Source organism: Alnus glutinosa, chromosome 11 (genome assembly GCF_958979055.1).
Source record: "Alnus glutinosa chromosome 11, dhAlnGlut1.1, whole genome shotgun sequence".
Lineage (NCBI taxonomy): Eukaryota > Viridiplantae > Streptophyta > Magnoliopsida > Fagales > Betulaceae > Alnus > Alnus glutinosa.
In genome coordinates, this window is record NC_084896.1 from 27,867,196 (window position 1) to 27,884,903 (window position 17,708).

General features: G+C 35.5%; 1 protein-coding gene and 1 long non-coding RNA gene across 2 annotated transcripts; one reads left to right on the plus strand and one right to left on the minus strand.

The window, feature by feature from the left end:
• The first annotated feature begins 725 nt into the window (after positions 1 to 725).
• On the plus strand, positions 726 to 4,598 carry LOC133882736 (uncharacterized). The gene is made up of 2 exons (XR_009902713.1): positions 726 to 1,189; positions 4,406 to 4,598. It is a non-coding gene; the product is annotated as an uncharacterized LOC133882736 (long non-coding RNA).
• A 1,247-nt stretch (positions 4,599 to 5,845) lies between these two features.
• Positions 5,846 to 14,711, minus strand: LOC133882879 (NADPH-dependent pterin aldehyde reductase). Its single transcript, XM_062322107.1, has 5 exons — positions 14,404 to 14,711; positions 13,789 to 13,858; positions 12,897 to 13,090; positions 12,197 to 12,369; positions 5,846 to 6,211 (listed from the first exon to the last, which is right to left on the minus strand). Exons 1-5 carry the CDS (start codon positions 14,620 to 14,622, stop codon positions 6,142 to 6,144), a joined length of 726 nt encoding a protein of 241 aa, XP_062178091.1. The 5' UTR covers positions 14,623 to 14,711; the 3' UTR covers positions 5,846 to 6,141.
• Positions 14,712 to 17,708: the final 2,997 nt, after the last annotated feature.

The following is a 17,708-nucleotide window of genomic DNA, read 5'->3' on the forward strand; positions in this document are numbered from 1 at the left end:
AAACTATTATTCAAAGCAAAATCACAACCAGCAAACAGAAACAGCTGCTATGGAGGAGATGCACGGTACAACACGGAGGTAGATGAACGGATGCATAGGGAAGATGTCAAAATTACTGATCTGGTTGGAGAACACCTACAAACAAAAGAAAAAACCAGACTGGGAGATGGATGGTAAGAGTGAGGAGTAGAAAGGGGAAGGGAGAGGAGGAATGAGCATTCAGATCTATTTTCTGAGAGTTTTTTCTCTAGGGCCGGCTGAGAGAGAAAAAGTGCTACCAATATAATTAAATGAAATCATTTTAGACATTGAGAAATAATTATTCTAGTGGATGTATATGTTCCATGAAGCCTAGCAAGAGCTAATCAGTAGATTATTAGCAGTCTTACGAGTACACACCAATAACAGTTACTAAATTATTTAATGATAACTCTCGCAAAAAACCTTTGAGTTATGCCAATTAAAAGTAACAAATTATTAATATGTGGCAACTTGCAAAAACCAATGATCCAAGCTAGCTAAGAGACACAATTTTTTTTAAAAAAAAAATTACATAAAAGCTATCAATTTTTTCCAAAATAAAATTTTAAAACTAGCTAACTAATATTTAATTTTTATTTAAAAAAAAAAAAAAAAAAAAAAAAAACTCTTCGTTTTGAGTAAACTTTTTGTTTTAGGGAAAAGAACCTTTGTGAGTATAAAAGAGTACTGCTTAGACTAAGATATATATCTTTATTTTAAAAATCTTTATGATCAACCCATGCATAATAGAGGACTTAAGACCCTATAAATTGTGCATTAATGTTAATTAGTATTCAACTTTCATCCAAGTTATCCAACCAAAAATCTGAAGAGGGTATAAGTGAAAATATGGGTGGACCTTGTGTGAGAAGAAGTGTGTTGCTGATAATGATTTTGAATATTGTAGTACTTGTAGTGCAGGCTGATGATCCTCCCGCTCCCTATCTCCCTCCGCCCTCTTCCGTTTTAACTGTGCCTCAATTTCCCCCTCCCTTCTCTCAACAAGATGACTGGTATGACTGTTGGCGTAAGTGGCTCATGCGTTGCAAAAAAATCACAAGTCATTACAAGTTGACTACTAGAGATCGTGAGTACAAACGTTGTGCGCGTCTCATAAGAAAACTCTGCAAAGTTCCCTAAGATCATATATCGTTCTGCTGTTAATTTGGTATGAAATTCTGATAAACTCTCTCTCTCTCTCTCTCTCTCTCTCTCTCTCATTAATTTCATTTCATGGGATATGCAACTACCCTGCGGTCCATGCATAGATATACATAAGACTCGACTCGTATATATAAGCTCATGTAACTTCATTTTTATTATTTTTTATAATATTATTTTAATTTTGTAATTAAAACATCTTAAGTAAAGAGAAATCATCTTCCTAATATAAAAAATATAGCTTGAATAAGTGTTATTATGAGTCTTGATGCAAATATATGAATATTTGTGCATATATGTGTGTGCATGTTTGTGTAAATGTGTATGTGTGTGCGCGCTCGCATAATGAATTTATATGCATATAAACTCGAGATTAAATTATATTTAAGATTCAAATTAATTTATTTAATTAACTTAAATGATAAAATCTTAATAATAATTAGTAAGGATCTACGAAAAAATAAACAATCATGATATTTATTTTATATAATGAATGAATAAGTTAACTGAGTTTGTGAACAAGCTCGAGTTCGTTTAAAATAAATGAGCCAAACTTTAAGCAATTAATAATTGTAAATTAACAAAATTTTCTAAAAAAATATATATTTTAAAGCTCTAATATGTTGAAAATTTAGTCAATCATCTCTAATTAAGGCCTCTAATTAATAATTGTACAATAAAGATTTTTTTTTTTTGAAAAAAAAAAAAAGAAAACTATAATATTATAAAAAGTTAATAAATAATCTCTAATTAAAGCTCTCAATTATGGTAAAAAAAATTAATTAATTAATTAATTCTACACTATTGAGACCTTTTAAAAATCTCTAGATATTAAAATGGAAATTTATTGATTCTAGATATGTAATCATTAAGGCATCCAAAGTCATAAAATTTTCTATGTATATAAATTCTTGGAAGAGCTATTTCTCCACTCCTATTGAACTCCAACAACTTTTTTAAATAATCAAAACCATTGGATATATAGGAATGTCTACTTTTTTAAATCATTCTTTGAATGTCTACTTGTTTACTTTTCCATTTTCACATTCATGAAAGTTCAACGTGCATAACTTTTTCCACGGTGTCTTTGTCAATTTCAATTAAATTGTCAGTAGAACATAGAAAGTCTTTGCCTCCAATGTGATCAAACGTCAATTTGAATTGAATGTTTAGTAAAATATGGAAAGTCTCAAAATAATAAATTCTGATTGTTTGCATTGTGCAAAATATATAGAATTGAATGCAGATCACTCTTCAATGTTCAACATTTTTTTTTTTTTTGCCTCATATACCAGTACAAATCATTCTTTATAACTTTCCAGTTTTTTCTTTATTTTTTCCTTCAACTCTTATTCTCTCATGTTCTTCAATCAAGTAATAAGTCATTCTATATCTAAGGCAGCTTTTCTCTTTTGGAAGCCGCCTCCTGTATTCTCTCTCTCTCAAAAACCCTAGCCTCTCTCTCGAGAAAACCCTAGCCTCCAGGTTTTCTCTTCAGTTCTTGGTTGAGGGAGGAGGGGGCTTGCCCCTCGACCCCCTATTTTGGTTTTCGTCTTTGTTTTTTGTTTTCTGCTTTTCTATTGTTGTTGTTTCAGCCCAGCACTGAACCGTGCGTTGTTGGCTTTCTTCTCTCTCTGTGGCGCTCTGTGAAACCCAGAGGTGAAGATATTTTTCTCTAATCCTTCTGAGGATTTCCATCTACTAGTGGATTGATCTGGATAAGGTGTCAAGCTCAGTTTTCTGACCATTTTTTGAAGCCAGATTTATGATTCTCTGTCAATCTCTGCATGTCACGCGCCCCCTAGGGTATTCTTTGTTGTCCTCCGCCTCTGTTGCAACTAGGGGTGTTTTCCTAAGCTGTATGTACACTAGAGTGTTGTGTTCACGTGCCAGCAAGTGCTCTTCTCTAGCCGGCACGTGATGGCTCTTATTCTCCTCCAGTTTGCAGTTGGTGGATCCCGGGAGTTTTTGATGGTTTTTCTGATGGAGAGGGGTCTTTTGGTGAGGGCGCGTGGTATACATGCGTCGTCTCCGGCGACTCCATGTGCTCTTTGCCGACCAGTGTTGTTTTGTTGGTGTTTTGGTTTTAGTTGTGTTTTGTTATTTACTCCACCAACCTACCTTGGTAGATTTTACATCCAACTATAATAGTTGTTTTTAGATCAAAACTTGTACTCTCTCATATGTAAAGAGAGGTCTTATTATTTGTCCATCTGCTAAGGCAGTTACTCCTCAAGTCAGGATTTAGTCCCACACTTTGTTTTTAGGAGTCATTGTACCTCTAATTACTGGGACTGGCACTTTGGGTCTCATATTATAATGAAGATTTTCCCTTGTTAAAAAAAAAAAAGGAAGTCATTCTATATCTACCAAGTAATACAAAGCGAGAAAATTGATTTTTAAATAAAAATATAATATTAATCTTAAAATTTATCTAATTAATATTTAAATATATATATTTAAAAAAAAAATCACTTAAACTTGTCGTTTTATGCCTCAAAATATATCGAACTAGCCCTAATATGCCTATATTGTGGACGAGGGTCCTCATGTTTTTGAGATATTTTTAAGCACATTTTATTTCATGCATGGCTAGCTACAATTGTCAACATAATTTTTCTCTTTCACATTATATTATTTTCTATTTTCTATTTATTTCTACAATAACTCTCGCAAAAAACCATTGAGTCATGCCAATTAAAAGTAACAAATTATTTATATATGACAACTTGCAAAAACCAATGATCCAAGCTAGCTAAGAGACACAATTTTTAAAAAAAAAAAGTTACTTAAAAGCTATCAATTTTTTCCAAAAAGTAATTTTTAAACAAGCTAACATTTTTTTTTGGAAAAAAAAAAAAAAAAAAAAAAAAAAAAAAAAAAACTCCACGTTTTGAGTAAACTTTGTGATTTAGGGAAAAGAACCTTTGTATGTATTGAACGGTACTGCTTATACTTATATATATATATATATATCTTTATTTTAAAAATCTTCATGATCAACCCATGCATAATAGACGACTTAAGACCCTATAAATTGTGCATTAATGTTAGCATTCAACTTTCATCTCACCAAAACTTTCAAGCGATCGAGTAATATATAGTGTACGTGGACTAGGGTTTTCATGTTTCTGGTATATATATATACCTACTGCAAGCACAATTTCATGCATGCATGGCTACAATTGTTCACATAATCTTACAATCCCTCGTAATATTGCAGAAACAGGGAAAGCAAAAGATTACGTGGAAACGGGCTTCAACAATTTCAATAAGAATTAATACTAGCTTAATGTTATTTAGAAGACTATACGTCTTCCTAGTTATGTTTTTTTTTTTTTTTTTTTTTTTTGGTACCATCTTCTTAGTTGTATGTTAATCGTATTACAGCTAGTATATTAAATAAAATTTCTCTATTCTCAATAATATTTACTTTTATGTATTAAAAATAAACGTTACTATGTCCGTAATAAGAGAATAAAATATTTTAGAAATTAACCATTTCGTAGAAGTGAATACTTTTTTATTAATATGGGATAACTTCACTTAAGGGTACTGAACTATCAGTCTATTTTACTTAAGGGTACTGAACTTTAAAACGTTTCAAATTAGGGTATCCAATTTTTCAAACGTTTCAATTACAGGTACTTCGTTAGAATTTGATGTTAAATCCTACCAAAATTTTCAAAACATCTCTCCTTTTTTTTAGGAAAAAAATTGCTTGGATTTAGGTGTTGGTCAGAATTTAACGAAATTTACAAAAATACCCATGCCTGAATCTTTGAAAAAATTTATAATTTTTTTAAAAAAAAATAAATACCAGGGTATTTTGAGAATGTTGGCAGTAATAACGGCAAATCTTAACGGAGTACATGTAATTGAGACGTTTTAAAAATTGGATACCCTAGTTTGAGACATTTTGAAGTTCAGTACCCTTAAGTTAAATAGGCCGATAGTTCGATACTCTTAAATGAAATGATCCCTATTAATATCCATTGTCCCTTTATTTTTTTTCTGTTTAAAAATAAAACAAGACGTGGTGGTTGTAACCTTTCATTAATCTCAACAAAGGAATTTGTATCAAAATGGCATGCGTGGTTTATGCAATTGTGATCAATAAGATCTCAAGTTTTTAATTTTGATAATTGAATTTTTATCATGTCACAAAATGGTTTGCCATCAATCTACCCACGTCAGGCTAATTAAAACCTAACACGTTGATCGAAGGGCAAATCACTTTCTCCCATTTAGTATTGTGTCACTACAAAATGGGTGATACGTAATTAAGCAAGTTAATCCATGACAGCAACACGTGGATTAAAATTTCTCTCCAAGTTCATGTGACGTCTCTATGTTGAAAAAGAGCAATGATATATAATCACCATTAAATTTTAAATAAAATCCTATAAAATTTTGGAATACAATAATAACTTCTAATATCATGTATGAAGTGTATACTTAAAGTAGGAGTACATGCAGCATTTCTACGTTCGCCGTTGCTAAAACAGCTTAACAGCTATTGATAATAGATTAAACTGAAACTAAACGAATTAATCTCGATTCATTCACTTTAATTAATTTATGTTTTTTTTTTTTCAAAGAATTCTAGACACATCGTCAATAAGTAAAATAATATACTTGTGTCAGGAAGCTTTTCAAGTCATGGTCAAGAATTGAGTTCAATACCCCTTCCTGATAGCCCCGAGAAATCAAAATCTCTTGGCCTATACAGGACAATCAGTCTTCATTATGATTGTAAATAATCAAATTCAATTGCATAAGAAAAATCACTAATACTACACTTAACTATCAAGAACACACAGTAAACTGAATAGAGTTCCTCACAATCAAATTTTTTTGAAATTGACATGGAGAGTAAATTCTGGCATCATGGGTCCAAAGCTTCTAATCAGATGGTATTTGTATAAACCAACGCTAGTGTTTGAGTGGATACGTTTATCAAACAGTGAGAGATGCACCATTGTCTGCTGCTGTGAGATTGAGTATCATTGTGGCAGCCTTCACAGCCCTGATGGGGTTAAATGAGAAACAAAAATATTTTAGTCTCAACAGTCAACAATATATGGCAAAGTTCGAACAAATTTCGAGAGAATGAAAACATTATTGAGACATCATGTATGACAAAGACCTATAACTCTAAACCCACTCATTAATAAGTATATGAGAAAATATGATATCCTATAAAATGTCAAACGCTGGCAAACGTTCTTTATTTGCTAAAAATAGGTATAAGTCATCCATTGCGCTTAATATGTGTCTGGTCATATGGCTGTTTGTCTGTCTTTTTTCTTTTTTTCTTTTTTTCTTGAGCACGTATTAACTAGAGCTGACAATCTTTTACACATCCGCAAACCCAACACGAAATTAGCGGGTTGGAATTTAGAAGTCTGACCCGTTTAATTAAATGAGTCGAGTTATGAGTAACCTATATAGTCTTATACTTATACTTCGACACAATTCGAACCCGACACATGAACACGAATTGCCACCCCTAGGACTCTTTTTTTTTTTTTTTGATAAGTAATTTCAAATTCATCAATAAAGCGCATAGGGACGCAACTCTAATACACGGGAAGTATACAAGAATGCCCCTAAAAGGGAAGAACAGCTAATAAATTTAGAAAGTCTACAAAAATAAAAACACCTAGGTGGCAAAGACGGGACGCTATCCAAAGATATAGCATGTTAAGCACACGCTTCCTTAACACTACCATTACAGTCTCTACATCTTCAAATAGCCTCGCATTACGCTCCCGCCAAATGCTCCACAAAACACAGTGAGGAACTAACCGCCAAACTTTTTTAGCTAGGCTATGCCCAAAAAAGCCACCCCTAGGACTCTTAACGTCTTTAAATTCTTATTCAAGCAACCCCAAGGGGTAGCTCAATCAATTAGGAATTACGCCTCATAAAGCGCAGAGATCACTAATTCGAGTCTCCCCTCTTCCTTAGAACTTCCTTTCGAGGAGGGAGGTATTAGAGGTGGTTAAAGATTTGAATCGTAATAAGGCTCCAGGTCCTGATGGGTTCACTCTTGCGTTCTTCCAAGATTGTTGGGAGGTATTAAAGCACAATCCACTTCCAACTCCGTTCAACCTAAAAAGTCCTAGTGAGTGTGTTAAGGAGAAACCCGGTTGATCACAACTACTAGTGACAACCGGTTTCTAAAGAGATAGAGTCCTGTTTTGTATCTACTAGAAGAGTTTAAAATACGGTTTCTAAAGAGATAGAGTCCTACTTGTATTTACTAAAGAGCTGATCACAGTTTTGTATTTAGATTAGGTTTATCCCTAAGAAGTAGTATTAGACTAGGAAGCAAGTACTTTGATGTTATCTTGTATCTTGTATAAACTCTATATAAATCAATAGATGCTCACGAGATGAGCAAGCTTCAAAAGCCAAATATTATTTGTTTCTACATGGTATCAGAGCCTTCCATAGACTAGCGTCTTTTTCATCATGATGTCCGATTCTACAACCTCCTCAGGAGAAACAAATTCTACTCTTACTCCACCCGCTTCTAATGCTGTTTTTACTATTCCCAACATGAACCACACCCTGCAAATCAAGCTCTCCAATGCAAACTTTCCCAGTTGGAGAACTCAAATCATGGCTTTTGTTAAAGCTCAAGATTCATATGGCTTCCTGGATGGTTCTACTCAGCCTCCAGCCCAGACTATTCCGAATCCGAGCACCACTCAAGGTGCTCCTGCCACCATAGCAAATCCAGAATTTCTAGCTTGGTGCCAACGTGATCAGATGCTTCTCAGTGTGTTAATCTCCACACTATCCGAACCTCTTGTGGTTCATGCAGTCGGCTGTGCCACTGCTCATCAACTTTGGACTACCTTGGTGTCCATGTTTGCTTCCCAAGCCCGATCCCGGGTCCTCCAGATTCATTATCAGCTTGCTACCTCCAAGAAGGGAAGTGCATCGATCACTGAATATTTTCAATCATTCAAGGCTCTTTGTGACAATCTTGCTGCTGCCGGCCAACATCTCAACGACTTTGAGCGCACCTCTTATTTTTTGGCTGGCCTCGGATCTGATTACAATCCGTTCGTTACTTCCATCACTACTCGACTGGATCCTTTATCCCTAGATGAAATCTATGGACATCTTCTTGCTCATGAGATGCGGATTGAACATAATCTCACACCCGTGGAGCCTGTATCGCCTGCTGCTAATATCTCTACCCGAGGTGCACCATCACGAGGTCGGGGCTATCGTGGTCGTGGCCGCAGCAACAACAACTATAGAGGTCGGGGACCTGCCTCTTCTGGCCGTGGCAGAGGTACATATTTCTCATCTGATTCCGCACAGTCTTCACGTCCCATCTGTCAATTTTGTGGGAAAATCGGCCACACTGCCCCCAGGTGCTATCAGCGTCCAGATCCAGCTCTTACTGGTTCACCAGCTGCTCCATATCAGTCTGCTCAGGCCTATTATTCTTCTCCTAATCTTCCTCCAGAGGAAAATTAAACTCTATATAAATCAATAGATACTCACGAGATGAGCAAGCTTCAAAAGCCAAATATTATTTGTTTCTACAGGAGGTGATCAAGACTGATCTCATGGGGGTATTCCAGGACTTCCACACTCATAGCAAGTTTGTCAAAAGCATTAATGCCACTTTTTTAGCCTTAATTCCGAAGAAGTTTTGGGCTATGGATCTTAATGATTTTCGGCCTATTAGTCTTGTAAGTGGTGTCTACAAGATCATTGCTAAAGTTCTTGCTAATAGACTCAAAAGGGTGGTGGCAAAGATTATTTCGAATCCCCAAAATGCTTTTGTGAAAGGAAGGCAAATTCTTGATTCTGTTCTTATAGCGAATGAGTGTTTGGATAGCCGCATCAAATCAGGTGAGCCTGGGTTACTCTGTAAATTGGATATTGAGAAGGCTTATGATCATGTTAACTGGGACTTCTTATTGTATATGTTGAGAAGATGTGGCTTCGGGGAGAGATAGTGTTCTTGGATAGCGCGTTGTATTTCATCGCTGCGTTTCTCGATTTTGGTGAACAGCAACCCTTCTGGTTTTTTTAGCAGCTCCCGTGGTATTAGACAAGGTGATCCTCTGTCGCCTCTTTTGTTCGTCATTGTGATGGAGGCTTTTAGTAAGCTATTCTCTATTTCTGTTCAAGGGGGCTTTCTCTCTGGCTTCTCTGTGGGCTCTAGAAGCAATGGAGTGATTAATGTTTCTCACCTTTTATTCGCAGACGATACATTAGTTATCTGCGGAGCTAGTCCTGATCATCTTCTCTATCTTCGTATGTTATTACTGTCCTTTGAAGCTGTTTCAGGTTTGAAGATTAATTTGGATAAGTCAGTTTTGGTTCCTGTGGGTATTGTGGATAATATGGATGATCTTGCTGGCATTTTGGGTTGTGGAGTCTCTTCTCTTCCTTTAAAGTATCTTGGTCTTCCATTGGGGGCTCCTTTTAAGACTAAGTCTAGCTGGGATGATGTAGTTGGGAAGATTGAGAGGCGACTGGCTAGCTGGAAGCGGTTGTATTTGTCGAAGGGTGGCAGAGTAACCCTGATAAAAAGCACTCTCTCTAATCTTCCTACGTACTTCCTATCTCTACTCTCTATTCCTTCCAGTGTTGCTAGTCGTATAGAGAAGTTGTATCAAGATTTCTTGTGGGGTGGCATAGGTGAAGAATTTAAATTTCATCTGATTAATTGGTCCAAGGTTTGTTCCCCTATTTCTAGTGGTGGTTTGGGCATCAAGAATTTGAAGCTTTTCAATAAGGCTCTCTTAGGGAAGTGGCTGTGGCGCTATGTCCATGAGAGAGAGGCTTGGTGGAAATCTGTTGTGGATGCAAAGTATGGATCTACTCGGGATGGTTGGTGTTCTTTAGATCCCCCTGGGTCTCACGGAGTGGGGCTTTGGAAGAATATTAGGAAGGGATGGAGTTCGTTTTGCAACCATACCAGACTCATATTGGGAAATGGATCAAGGATCCGTTTTTGGGATGATGTGTGGTGTGGTGAGGTGCCTCTTAAGGAAGCTTTCCCAGTTTTGTATGACATTGTGCGTGACAAGGATGCTCTTGTAGCAGACCATTTAGTTGTGGTGAGTGGGTCTTATCAGTGGGATGTTAGCTTTTTTCAAGCGGCCCACTACTGGGAGGTGGATGTTTTGGCCTCATTTTTCTCTTTGTTGTACTCATCCAGAGTGAATTATGATGGGGAGGATAAGCTATGGTGGTCTCCTTCTCACAAAGGGAAATTTGATGTTAGATCTTTCTATAAGGCTCTTGCTTGCAAAGAGGCTATTCATTTTCCTTGGAAAAGTATCTGGCGGACCAAGGTTCCTTTGAAAGTGGCTTTCTTTGCTTGGACGGCAGCGCATGGGAAGATCCTTACTTTGGACAATCTCAGGAAGAAGCAGGTCATAGTGATTGATAGATGTTGCATGTGCAAAATGAATGGGGAGTCAGTGGATCACCTTCTTCTCCATTGTGAGGTAGCACACGCTCTGTGGAACGCCATCTTTAGTCGCTTCAATCTGTCTTGGGTTATGCCTCTTCGGGTGGTAGATTTATTCGCTTGCTGGTGGACAGGTGGTCGCTCCCGGAGTGTTGTCGTGTGGAAGATGGTCCCTTGTTGCCTTATGTGATGCTTATGGAGGGAACGCAATGATAGGCAGTTTGAGGACAAAGAAATAACCATTGAGGATCTCATTTCCTTTTTTTTTCATTCTTTGTACTCTTGGTCGGTTGCGTTCCTTACACCTTTAACGTTTAGTTTTAATGATTTCCTTGTATTGTTTTCTACTTCCTCTTAGATGCCTTTCTTGTATACTTCCTGTGTACTTGATTGCGCTTTACGCTTTTTAATGATATTTCTCTTACTTATCAAAAAAAAAAAAAAAATTCTCCTCCCCTTGGAACCAATTTTATATATATATATATATATATAAGCAATATATGATACTAAACCAATAAATATGCTGTCAACATGTTGGAAATCTCTTTTCACATATGCTAGATATGGGAATATGCAATGTGTGTATGGCACCTTCCCTTTCAAGTTCAACAGTAGCGTTAGAGGATTATGCACATTAGACAATATCAAGTACAAGTACAAGGGAGTCAAAATGTCCCTTCTCTTTGAAAGGAAAAAAAAAAAAGATTGGCATTGCAAGACCTTTTCTTTTAAAAGGAAAAGGAACAATGCTATTGCAACCATAACAGACTAACAGAAAAAGAAAGAGTGATGGGGAGAAGGTAGAATGATAGGTGCTTTGGGACAATTGAAATTATGAGATCGAAAATTAAACAATATAGACGGTAGTTGTTTGAGAGTGGAAATGACTTCCAAGGAGTCGAAATCTTCATAAAAGGACTCATTTATCCTAATTCTCTATTTCTTTTTTGATCTATTAAAGGTTATGTTTGTCTTTTCTTAAGAAGATAATCAAAGTAAGGAATTACCATTCTATACTAATTTGTACATTACATTGGAGTAATTATATAACAAACCTCATAGCTGGACCTAAGTTTATAATTGAACCCCTGAAGTTTCAATTGCATCAATATGAATGCTATGTTTCAAAATCATTGCAATATACCCAACATGTAAAGTATTGTAGTATCATATCTGGAAATCCATTACGAGAAGAATGGATAAAATATATGATCAAATGAGCCTTTACAAATTTTTTAGAGTAGAAACTCCTTATATGATCAACATAAGGAATGAAAATCTTACATTTTCTTGATGTGTTTACAATGAAGATTTCTCTATTATGAACAGCAAAGGCAAATGATTTCAATGTTTTTCAACCTATTGGGTGGGGGCACTGAAGGCAGAGATCGCATGGCCAAAGCAAAGGGAAATTGATAGGAATGGCGTAATAACAAGGTAAGCAACACAAAATTGTCTAGATCAGAACATGTTAAAACAGCTTTCAAAGAAAACATAGATCCACGACATAAACACCAGAAAGAAAGTATAAAAATTATTATTGATGAAAATTCATACCATGCTTCAGGTGCCTGGTACATGGTAGCTGAACTGCCAAAGCATGAGGCAAGCATGTCAGTGTTTATCACACCTGGATTAAGTGCAACAATTGCCATTCCATCGGGTAACTCCTTTGCCACTGATCTAGTCAAACCTTCAACTGCCCATTTTGACGCACAATAAGGTGCAACCTGTTAAAATATGATCAGGTTTTAATAAAAGTTTAAAAGATATTGATAAAGGATTCCTAGATGCCAATATCACCATTAAAAAGAAACTTAAAAGGAGAAGATAAGGCTATTGCAAAACTCTCAGATAGCATTGCATAAAGTAAGCTTATTATTTATAATTTATCAATCTCCGTACTAGTGGAATTTCTTCTATTGTTGTTCTTGTTTCAGTCCATTAAATCTCAGTTTTTAAAGATAGATTACTTAGAATCTTCTCCATTATCTCAATTTAACCAAAAGTTATTCAATGTAGACAGCAACTTGTTGTCTGCGAAAGCATCCTCACATTATCTTGAGACAATATACTGCGACTTATGCATGTGATTTCAGAAGAAATTCCCTTGTCTACTAGTGGATTTAGAAATAATATAATTATCATATTAAAAAAAAAAGGGGGGGGGGGGGGGGGGGGGGTGGGTGGGGACATCCATCTAATCAAGACCGAAAGAAAAAAAGATTGTATTTGCAATAGCATCATGTCAATTTACCAGTGCAGCGCCAGATCTTCCCCACCCGGAAGACATATTGACAATAATTCCTTGCTTCCTTGCAATCATCAGAGGGATGAAGTGACGCAACATATTTGCTATGCCTTTTACATTTGTATCAATAACAGCATCAAATTCGTCTTCAGGAACCTCCCATATCTTGTTGTTTCTATTGATGGTACCTGCATTGTTTACTGGAACTCCTCTTATATTAGCCCTACATATACACCGATTCAGAATAAATGCCAGGCAACAACTGAAAAGGAGAATGTAGGATAACCGCACATCCACTAGGCAATGAAATGCCACCAAGCATTATAGTTGTTCAAATTGATATAAAATCCTTTTTTTCAAAAACCCTTACAGAGCCAAATGCAAAAATCTCACTAAATAAGAGGGATGAGTTAAGAATGGGAAGGAAAACATGAAATTCTTTGCCTCTATATAATTAACACATTTCAGTAGTAAGATTCAAATCATACATATTTATCGCCAAAAAAAAATAAAAAAATCAAATGATCCATACAACACTCAGATTTCAAAATATTTTATGCAATGCATATACCGTTTTCATTTGGTATGTGGTATTTCTCGTGCAACCCTCATTGACAGTTGTGTTTACAGAGAGAGCTAACATATGCTATTTTGACACACTAAAGGATCCTATTCGGTACAAATCTAACAGAATCAAGCAAAACCTTTGTTAGTCACACCACATTTTCTGAATGGGTTGTTCAGAATCTTGAAGTCATTTCAGGCTTAAAACCCTGTGTATCTAATATTATTTTCCGGAAGAAAAAAAAATAGCTGAAAACCTTTACCATTAGAGTTAAGTTTAAGCACAATCGAACAGGAACTTAATGAGCTTGATTGCAAGTAATAATATACATACCTATGATGTCCGGAACACCCTTTTTCTCCACCACAACACGTGCCAGCTCTTCAATGCTGCTATTAGATTTCTACAAACACAAAATTTGGTCCTTTAGTAACCACTTTAAAACTCATAAATAAATAGATAAATAAAAGGAACAATAAGGAAGAAGCAATAGCACAAACTCTTGTTGTTACTAAAAAATATCTTGAAACCTAACAGAATTTTATCAAAACATAAAGAAATGGGTTTTATTCTTCGTTTTTTTGTTCCAGATTTTCAATCTTTCAGTATGCATTAAAAGTAATACATAAAATTTGGCATGTGGGGTCCCATAAAATTGCTTCAAGTATCATTCTCCAAGAGGTAAGACGACTTTTAGGGACTGCGGCTATAGATTTCAAATGGGTCATCAACATTACTAAAAAAAAACAGTGGAAATTCTCAGGACATTCACCAAATTCCCATAAATTTCAAATTTGTTATCATGTTCTCAAAGCCCAAAAAAAAAAAAAAAAAAAAACGAAATTTAATTTAATCACCAGTACAACACATGTATACAAACACAAATGTGTGGTCTAAACAAGTGCTATGAAAGAAAGCAGAGAGAGAGAGAGGGAGGGAGGGGCTGACCACATCAGCGTTGAGGAACAAGTGGTTGTCAGGGGAGGAGAGCTCTGATTGGAGGGAGTTGAGCTTATCGTGGTTGCGAGAGCAGCCGATGACGGTGTGGCCCTTCTTGGCGAGCTCGAGGGCCAGCGCTCTCCCGAGCCCTTTGCTCGCCCCGGTTATCAGCACGGTCCGCGAACTCGATCCTCCCACTCCGTTCATCCCGTTAAACGACGTCGTCATACAACCACTGCCACACACTCTTCGTCTCTGTCCCTCGCTCTCTGAGCCAGAGGGAAAGGAAACTCTAGGCGATGATGGAGCATTTCGAATTTGTCTTGAGCGAGTGGAGGAGCGTATATATAAGCGCGTCCTTTATAAGAAAAGGTTGGCCACGTGGCAAACCAGTTACCATTCTTCCCATTCTCTAGATTTAAATACGAGGCCACTTCACAAATTCTGCCACAAAGATTTATTAGGGAAAATGCGTTAAATATTATTTGTTTTACACTATTTTGACTTTTACATCTTAATTTTTAATTTTATAAATTTAAAACTTAAGTTCACAAAGATTTTTAAATTTAAGACCTCTATTTATTTTTTTAAATAAATAACAAAAGAAATATTAAAAGGGATTTGATTCATACACAACACCATCACAACAACCACACAACAACCTCTCACATGAGTGTGGGCCCCAGTGTGTGGGGTCCACCCTCATGTGAGGGATTGTTGTGTGGTTGTTGTATTGATGTTGTAAATTTAACATTTTTCATATTAAAATATAATATGTCATTCTTAATAATAATAAATAATTGGCTTAGGTGGCGTAAGAAATTTACGACACTTATGATGTAGTTTTTTAAGGGTCCATATTGAATTAAGTTTTATCTCTCATTTTAATGAAATACTTGAAATTCAACCTAAACTCTTGAAAAAATTACAACATACATGTTATAGTTTTTTTTTACAACACCTAAGCCCAATCCATCAAACATTCCCTCGAGGAGGCTCGTAGCCACCTAGGTTTGATTCCCTTTATCTTTTTCTTTTTTAAATTTTAAATAAACTTTTAGGATTTTTCATTTAATTCTTTAGAATAAAGTGATTAGTATTACATGAACTAACACATCAATTTATAATGGACTTATTATCAAGGTTGTTGTGCTTAACAATACCTTTTGAGTAATGTTAGAAACTGCATTTATTCCATAATTATCCTACAATGTTAACGTGACAGCTCTAACTAATTGTTGGATCAGTCCTTGTTTTGAAAAAAAAAAAAAAAAAAAAAGATTGAATGACTGATTAACATTGTCACTGTGGAGTGGATAGTGGTGAGATAAAAGTGTGGTTTTTAGCATTACATTCTTTTAGTAGCGCTACTCTTCACACATATTTATCACACTTATTTCACACTAGCTAACGTAAGTGCCATGTTAGCCACTTAAAGCAAAACAAAATGAAAGTCACTTAAAACATGTCACGTCAGCTGATATGAAATTAGAATGATAAATGCGTGTAAAGAGTATCATTATTATTATTATTTTTAATTGTTAATTATCTGCAATTTGACCTGAAACTTGCACTTTTATTTTTGAATAAGGATCAACGGCAATTATTTGCTCGAATTGCTAACGATTTGTGAAGTAATGTGAGAGAGCTTATATGAGACCCACTTGTTCAGATAAATAACTAAAGAGTCCAAAATTTGTATAGACAAATAAATCCTATATAAACTCTCTCGCATTATTTGCTAAAATTGCTATCTTTTTTCAAGAAGTAAATTGATGTTAATCTTTTATTTTTCTTTGGCAAAGAAGAAACCGCCACTTTAATCAGCGACATCAAAAGTTGACACATCTCTAAACCGCAAAAAGCACCGAGGCTCTTCCAGGCCGTGGGGCGTGTCCCCGAGATTCGTATACAAACAAAAACGTGAAACGCTAAAATGAGCTTTAGAATTGACCAACGGATACACGTTATAATACGCAGTGTTTCTTTCCCCTACGCCACCAGGTCTCTCCCAAGTTTTCCATATCAATCTGAAGAAGACATAAACGCAACAGAAAAAGGCCTCAAACATCATAGCTCATAGGCGTTTCTATTTGGTAATGTTCCACAAAACCAGAACTCTATATGTCTCCCAAATATTACACACTCTGATTTTTTATGTGTTTTTACTTGAACCCCAATTGTTTGTTAGTTTGTCTGAATAAAGACAGTAGTATTATCTTTTTTTATTCGTTTCTTTTAGTTTGATTAAATTCAAATGGGTCTACTGTTAAAAGCTTCAATAAGTTCAAAATTCACAGGTAATTAATTTTGTATTCTATTCTGATAACCACAAGATATGTAAAGACATGATGGCTAAGAAGCTAGAGAAATAAACAGATAATATGAGAAGAAAGAAAAATCTTTGAAATGTGTCACACTATGCTAACTGAAGGATCACTACAAAGCTGTGAGTGAATAAAATTTGGGTTTTTAGCGCTCTATGATTTGTAAAAAATAGTATTGGTTCTAGGAACATTTCAGAAGATGCAGTTCATTATCTTCAAGCATTAATTAGAATATAAAATAGAAATTTTTTAAAAGAGTTACATTGGAGTCGACCAGGGTTTATAAGAAATCATAATATTTGGTTGTTTAGAATTTTCACAAATTGCTTGATCTTATTTTAGGTGAATAGTACTTGATTGATCTTATTTTCATTTTCTTTTTAATTGGGATTATATATGTATTCTTTCAGTTGGCAATTATAATTTTCTGTTGTTTAGTTAGTGAATCGTAGGTAGATGGCTAGACAGGGTGTTACACTAATGTGTTATTGGACTGGGAGGATGACAAATGGACCACATGGCATTTCTTATGAAGGTGCTGCACCAAAGCCCATTAGAGTCAGCTAAGGAATAACACACAATGAGTTGCTGGATAAGATTTATAGGGTAACCTATAGGTTGCCTTCTTCGTGGCTCGACTACAAAGTTATAACTCATTCGATCTCATACTCGACGTGGTGGCTCAGGCATAATTTACCCCCTCAAAAACCGGCTTACAAGGAGAGGGTGCTCAAGAGCTTATATACACATGGTTAAGATTGCACTTTAGACACTTAGGATTGTAACATAGCCATCTAATGGTGCATCTATGTAGTATTTAACTGAGATTCTTCTGTAAACTATGGTACCATTAGTATGCTTTGCTAGCAGATAATACTATCATTAGAGTCTGGAAATTGCTGGATTTGCACCAAAACATATTAAGGCCACATAAGCCCACAACACAGTACTAACACAAGTTTCATAATTCTTAATGCAACATTCTCA